Here is a 7,500-nt window from a genome sequence, read left to right as displayed (position 1 = left end):
AATGGTTGCTGTCCGCTGATTCATCCAAAGCTGCAGTTCTGATGAGTGTGGCCCATTTCTGGGTCAGTGAACAAAATGGCACCTGACACACTGAATGGGGAACAGACAGGGCACACCAAGGCTATAAAACATACACACACACGTGCACGCACGCAAGCACGCACAAACACACGCACAAACACGCACTCACGCTCTCAACCAAAAGTGCATTCATATGCTGACACAGATTCTCACAAACCTAAACTCACACTCCCCGTCAAAAGATTTCACTGTAAGTATATTTTGTGGTTACTTTTCAACCTCCTCTCTACTATGCATCTATTGTTTTTAGTTTTTTTTACATTTACTGACTGTTTGTACAAATAGACATGTTTTATTCTTTCACATGAGAAATAATAAAATTGTTTATTTGCAGTTAGTACTGTATCACACGTCAGAAATGGCCCTGCTGTGAAATGGTGAAGTTGTGAAGAGCTGAGCAGTGTGTAATATCTAACGGTCGCATGCTGTGCTGTCTTAGACACTTTACCTAAACGCAGTGACGGAACGTCCTTTTCTAACATAGTTCTACAAACTTTTGCGTGGCTAAAATGTTGGAATTTACAGTATACGATGCTCCATCGCTCTGTTGTAGGGCCCTTCGGCCACATGATGTGTTTTTGTACTGTTATATTCAAAGCCTTAAGAAGTTTTAAAGCCTGCGGCCAGCTGTCTCTGCTTCTAGCTACTGTCTGTGTGATCACAGCTGTCTCTGCTTCTAGCTACTGTCTGTGTGATCACAGCTGTCTCTGCTTCTAGCTACTGTCTGTGTGATCACAGCTGTCTCTGCTTCTAGCTACTGTCTGTGAACAGCTGTCTCTGCTTCTAGCTACTGTCTGTGGACAGCTGTCTCTGCTTCTAGCTACTGTCTGTGGACATTTGTCTCTGCTTCTAGCTACTGTCTGTGTGATCACAGCTGTCTCTGCTTCTAGCTACTGTCTGTGGACAGCTGTCTCTGCTTCTAGCTACTGTCTGTGGACAGCTGTCTCTGCTTCTAGCTACTGTCTGTGGACAGCTGTCTCTGCTTCTAGCTACTGTCTGTGGACAGCTGTCTCTGCTTCTAGCTACTGTCTGTGGACAGCTGTCTCTGCTAATAGCTACTGTCTGTGGACAGCTGTCTCTGCTAATAGCTACTGTCTGTGGACAGCTGTCTCTGCTAATAGCTACTGTCTGTGGACAGCTGTCTCTGCTAACAGCTACTGTCTGTGGACAGCTGTCTCTGCTTCTAGCTACTGTCTGTGGACAGCTGTCTCTGCTAATAGCTACTGTCTGTGGACAGCTGTCTGCTAATAGCTACTGTCTGTGGACAGCTGTCTCTGCTTCTAGCTACTGTCTGTGGATGGCTGTCTCTGCTAATAGCTACTGTCTGTGGACAGCTGTCTCTGCTTCTAGCTACTGTCTGTGGACAGCTGTCTCTGCTAATAGCTACTGTCTGTGGACAGCTGTCTCTGCTTCTAGCTACTGTCTGTGGACAGCTGTCTCTGCTTCTAGCTACTGTCTGTGGACAGCTGTCTCTGCTTCTAGCTACTGTCTGTGGACAGCTGTCTCTGCTTCTAGCTACTGTCTGTGATCACAGCTGTCTCTGCTTCTATCTACTGTCTGTGATCACAGCTGTCTCTGCTTCTAGCTACTGTCTGTGTGATCACAGCTGTCTCTGCTTCTAGCTACTGTCTGTGGACAGCTGTCTCTGCTTCTAGCTACTGTCTGTGGACAGCTGTCTCTGCTTCTAGCTAATGTCTGTGGACAGCTGTCTCTGCTATTAGCTACTGTCTGTGGACAGCTGTCTCTGCTAATAGCTACTGTCTGTGGACAGCTGTCTCTGCTTCTAGCTACTGTCTGTGGACAGCTGTCTCTGCTAATAGCTACTGTCTGTGGACAGCTGTCTCTGCTTCTAGCTACTGTCTGTGGACAGCCGTCTCTGCTAATAGCTACTGTCTGTGGACAGCTGTCTTTGCTTCTAGCTACTGTCTGTGGACAGCTGTCTCTGCTAATAGCTACTGTCTGTGGACAGCTGTCTCTGCTAATAGCTACTGTCTGTGGACAGCTGTCTTTGCTAATAGCTACTGTCTGTGGACAGCTGTCTCTGCTTCTAGCTACTGTCTGTGTGATCACAGCTGTCTCTGCTAATAGCTACTGTCTGTGTGATCACAGCTGTCTCTGCTAATAGCTACTGTCTGTGTGATCACAGCTGTCTCTGCTAATAGCTACTGTCTGTGGACAGCTGTCTCTGATAATAGCTACTGTCTGTGGACAGCTGTCTCTGCTATTAGCTACTGTCTGTGTGATCATAGCTGTCTCTGCTAATAGCTACTGTCTGTGGACAGCTGTCTCTGCTAATAACTACTGTCTGTGTGATCACAGCTGTCTCTGCTTCTAGATACTGTCTGTGGACAGCTGTCTCTGCTTCTAGCTACTGTCTGTGGACAGCTGTCTCTGCTTCTAGCTACTGTCTGTGGACATTTGTCTCTGCTTCTAGCTACTGTCTGTGTGATCACAGCTGTCTCTGCTTCGAGCTACTGTCTGTGGACAGCTGTCTCTGCTTCTAGCTACTGTCTGTGGACAGCTGTCTCTGCCTCTAGCTACTGTCTGTGAACAGCTGTCTCTGCTTCTAGCTACTGTCTGTGGACAGCTGTCTCTGCTTCTAGCTACTGTCTGTGGACAGCTGTCTCTGCTTCTAGCTACTGTCTGTGGACAGCTGTCTCTGCTTCTAGCTACTGTCTGTGGACAGCTGTCTCTGCTTCTAGCTACTGTCTGTGGACAGCTGTCTCTGCTTCTAGCTACTGTCTGTGGACAGCTGTCTCTGCTAATAGCTACTGTCTGTGGACAGCTGTTTCTGCTTCTAGCTACTGTCTGTGGACAGCTGTCTCTGCTTCTAGCTACTGTCTGTGATCACAGCTGTCTCTGCTTCTAGCTACGTCTGTGATCACAGCTGTCTGTGATCACAGCTGTCTCTGCTTCTAGCTACTGTCTGTGTGATCACAGCTGTCTCTGCTTCTAGCTACTGTCTGTGGACAGCTGTCTCTGCTTCTAGCTACTGTCTGTGTGATCACAGCTGTCTCTGCTTCTAGCTACTGTCTGTGGACAGCTGTCTCTGCTTCTAGCTAATGTCTGTGGACAGCTGTCTCTGCTTCTAGCTACTGTCTGTGGACAGCTGTCTCTGCTTCTAGCTACTGTCTGTGGACAGCTGTCTCTGCTTCTAGCTACTGTCTGTGGACAGCTGTCTCTGCTAATAGCTACTGTCTGTGGACAGCTGTCTCTGCTTCTAGCTACTGTCTGTAGACAGCTGTCTCTGCTTCTAGCTACTCTCTGTGGACAGCTGTCTCTGCTTCTAGCTACTGTCTGTGGACAGCTGTCTCTGCTAATAGCTGCTGTCTGTGGACAGCTGTCTCTGCTTCTAGCTACTGTCTGTGGACAGGCATCTCTGCTAATAGCTACTGTCTGTGGACAGCTGTCTTTGCTTCTAGCTACTGTCTGTGGACAGCTGTCTCTGCTAATAGCTACTGTCTGTGGACAGCTGTCTCTGCTAATAGCTACTGTCTGTGGACAGCTGTCTTTGCTAATAGCTACTGTCTGTGGACAGCTGTCTCTGCTTCTAGCTACTGTCTGTGTGATCACAGCTGTCTCTTCTAATAGCTACTGTCTGTGTGATCACAGCTGTCTCTGCTAATAGCTACTGTCTGTGTGATCACAGCTGTCTCTGCTAATAGCTACTGTCTGTGGACAGCTGTCTCTGCTAATAACTACTGTCTGTGTGATCACAGCTGTCTCTGCTTCTAGCTACTGTCTGTGGACAGCTGTCTCTGCTTCTAGCTACTGTCTGTGGACAGCTGTCTCTGCTTCTAGCTACTGTCTGTGGACATTTGTCTCTGCTTCTAGCTACTGTCTGTGTGATCACAGCTGTCTCTGCTTCGAGCTACTGTCTGTGGACAGCTGTCTCTGCTTCTAGCTACTGTCTGTGGACAGCTGTCTCTGCCTCTAGCTACTGTCTGTGGACAGCTGTCTCTGCTTCTAGCTACTGTCTGTGGACAGCTGTCTCTGCTTCTAGCTACTGTCTGTGGACAGCTGTCTCTGCTTCTAGCTACTGTCTGTGGACAGCTGTCTCTGCTTGTAGCTACTGTCTGTGGACAGCCGTCTCTGCTAATAGCTACTGTCTGTGGACAGCTGTCTTTGCTTCTAGCTACTGTCTGTGGACAGCTGTCTCTGCTAATAGCTACTGTCTGTGGACAGCTGTTTCTGCTTCTAGCTACTGTCTGTGGACAGCTGTCTCTGCTTCTAGCTACTGTCTGTGGACAGCTGTCTCTGCTAATAGCTACTGTCTGGGATCACAGCTGTCTCTGCCTCTAGCTACTGTCTGTGTGATCACAGCTGTCTCTGCTTCTAGCTACTGTCTGTGGACAAGCTGTCTCTGCTTCTAGCTACTGTCTGTGGACAGCTGTCTCTGCTTCTAGCTACTGTCTGTGGACAGCTGTCTCTGCTTCTAGCTACTGTCTGTGGACAGCTGTCTCTGCTTCTAGCTACTGTCTGTGGACAGTTTTCTCTGCTTCTAGCTACTGTCTGTGGACAGCTGTCTCTGCTTCTAGCTACTGTCTGTGGACAGCTGTCTCTGCTAATAGCTACTGTCTGTGGACAGCTGTCTCTGCTAATAGCTACTGTCTGTGGACAGCTGTCTCTGCTATTAGCTACTGTCTGTGTGATCACAGCTGTCTCTGCTAATAGCTACTGTCTGTGGACAGCTGTCTCTGCTCATAACTACTGTCTGTGTGATCACAGCTGTCTCTGCTTCTAGCTACTGTCTGTGGACAGCTGTCTCTGCTTCTAGCTACTGTCTGTTGGACAGCTGTCTCTGCTTCTAGCTACTGTCTGTGTGATCACAGCTGTCTCTGCTTCTAGCTACTGTCTGTGGACAGCTGTCTCTGCTTCTAGCTACTGTCTGTGGACAGCTGTCTCTGCTTCGAGCTACGTCTGTGGCTCTGCTTCTAGCTACTGTCTGTGGACAGCTGTCTCTGCTTCTAGCTACTGTCTGTGGACAGCTGTCTCTGCTTCTAGCTACTGTCTGTGGACAGCCGTCTCTGCTAATAGCTACTGTCTGTGGACAGCTGTCTTTGCTTCTAGCTACTGTCTGTGGACAGCTGTCTCTGCTTCTAGCTACTGTCTGTGGACAGCTGTCTCTGCTAATAGCTACTGTCTGGGATCACAGCTGTCTCTGCCTCTAGCTACTGTCTGTGTGATCACAGCTGTCTCTGCTTCTAGCTACTGTCTGTGGACAGCTGTCTCTGCTTCTAGCTACTGTCTGTGGACAGCTGTCTCTGCTTCTAGCTACTGTCTGTGGACAGCTGTCTCTGCTTCTAGCTACTGTCTGTGGACAGTTTTCTCTGCTTCTAGCTACTGTCTGTGGACAGCTGTCTCTGCTTCTAGCTACTGTCTGTGGACAGCTGTCTCTGCTAATAGCTACTGTCTGTGGACAGCTGTCTCTGCTAATAGCTACTGTCTGTGGACAGCTGTCTCTGCTATTAGCTACTGTCTGTGTGATCACAGCTGTCTCTGCTAATAGCTACTGTCTGTGGACAGCTGTCTCTGCTCATAACTACTGTCTGTGTGATCACAGCTGTCTCTGCTTCTAGCTACTGTCTGTGGACAGCTGTCTCTGCTTCTAGCTACTGTCTGTGGACAGCTGTCTCTGCTTCTAGCTACTGTCTGTTGACATTTGTCTCTGCTTCTAGCTACTGTCTGTGTGATCACAGCTGTCTCTGCTTCTAGCTACTGTCTGTGGACAGCTGTCTCTGCTTCTAGCTACTGTCTGTGGACAGCTGTCTCTGCTTCTAGCTACTGTCTGTGGACAGCTGTCTCTGCTTCTAGCTACTGTCTGTGGACAGCTGTCTCTGCTTCTAGCTACTGTCTGTGGATAGCTGTCTCTGCTTCTAGCTACTGTCTGTGGACAGCTGTCTCTGCTTCTAGCTACTGTCCGTGGACAGCTGTCTCTGCTTCTAGCTACTGTCTGTGGACAGCTGTCTCTGCTTCTAGCTACTGTCTGTGGACAGCTGTCTCTGCTTCTAGCTACTGTCTGTGGACAGCTTTCTCTGCTTCTAGCTACTGTCTGTGGACAGCTGTATCTGCTAATAGCTACTGTCTGTGGACAGCTGTCTCTGCTTCTAGCTACTGTCTGTGGACAGCTGTCTCTGCTTCTAGCTACTGTCTGTGGACAGCTGTCTCTGCTTCTAGCTACTGTCTGTGGACAGCTGTCTCTGCTTCTAGCTACTGTCTGTGGACAGCTGTCTCTGCTTCTAGCTACTGTCTGTGGATAGCTGTCTCTGCTTCTAGCTACTGTCTGTGGACAGCTGTCTCTGCTTCTAGCTACTGTCTGTGGACAGCTGTCTCTGCTTCTAGCTACTGTCTGTGGACAGCTGTCTCTGCTTCTAGCTACTGTCTGTGGACAGCTGTCTCTGCTTCTAGCTACTGTCTGTGGACAGCTGTCTCTGCTTCTAGCTACTGTCTGTGGACAGCTTTCTCTGCTTCTAGCTACTGTCTGTGGACAGCTGTATCTGCTAATAGCTACTGTCTGTGGACAGCTGTCTCTGCTTCTAGCTACTGTCTGTGGACAGCTGTCTCTGCTAATAGCTACTGTCTGTGGGACAGCTGTCTCTGCTATTAGCTACTGTCTGTGTGATCACAGCTGTCTCTGCTAATAGCTACTGTCTGTGGACAGCTTTCTCTGCTTCTAGCTACTGTCTGTGGACAGCTGTATCTGCTAATAGCTACTGTCTGTGGACAGCTGTCTCTGCTAATAGCTACTGTCTGTGGACAGCTGTCTCTGCTTCTAGCTACTGTCTGTGGACAGCTGTCTCTGCTTCTAGCTACTGTCTGTGGACAGCTGTCTCTGCTAATAGCTACTGTCTGTGTGATCACAGCTGTCTCTGCTTCTAGCTACTGTCTGTGGACAGCTGTCTCTGCTTCTAGCTACTGTCTGTGGACAGCTGTCTCTGCTAATAGCTACTGTCTGTGGACAGCTGTCTCTGCTTCTAGCTACTGTCTGTGGACAGCTGTCTCTGCTTCTAGCTACTGTCTGTGGACAGCTGTCTCTGCTTCTTATTTTACCTTTATTTATCTGGGCAAGTCAGTTAAGATACATTAATATTTTCAATGATGGCCTAGCAACCACAGTAGTAGTAGTAGTAGTAGTAGTAGTGGTAGTGGTAGTAGTAATAGCAGTAGTAATAGTAGTTTAGCAGTAGTAGTATTAGTAGAAGTCATAATAGTAGTAGTAGTGGTAGTGGTAGAAGCAATAGTAGTATTAGTGGTAGTAGTAGTTGTAGTAATAGTAGTAGTGGTTGTAGTAGTAGTGGTAGTAGTAGTTGTAGTAATAGTAGTAGTGGTAGTAGTAGTTGTAGTAGTAAAAGCAGTGGTAGTAGTAGTAGTCGGTATAGTAGTAGTAGTAGTAGTAGTAGTATTGGCAGTAGTAGTAGT

The 7,500-nt window shown here is 48.2% G+C and overlaps 1 protein-coding gene across 1 annotated transcript in view; it reads left to right on the top strand.

Moving 5' to 3' along the window:
- Nucleotides 1-166: 166 nt before the first annotated feature.
- neu4 (sialidase 4) overlaps nucleotides 167-7,500 on the top strand; it is a 20,777-nt gene continuing 13,443 nt past the window's right edge. Inside the window, exon 1 of the mRNA XM_031791232.1 lies at nucleotides 167-271. Coding sequence (XP_031647092.1) covers nucleotides 215-271 — 57 coding nt within the window. The 5' untranslated portion in view covers nucleotides 167-214. The remainder of the gene's footprint in view (nucleotides 272-7,500) is intronic.

The sequence above is a fragment of the Oncorhynchus kisutch genome, linkage group LG15, assembly GCF_002021735.2.
Source record: "Oncorhynchus kisutch isolate 150728-3 linkage group LG15, Okis_V2, whole genome shotgun sequence".
Lineage (NCBI taxonomy): Eukaryota > Metazoa > Chordata > Actinopteri > Salmoniformes > Salmonidae > Oncorhynchus > Oncorhynchus kisutch.
This window is presented reverse-complemented; position numbering and strand designations above follow the sequence as displayed.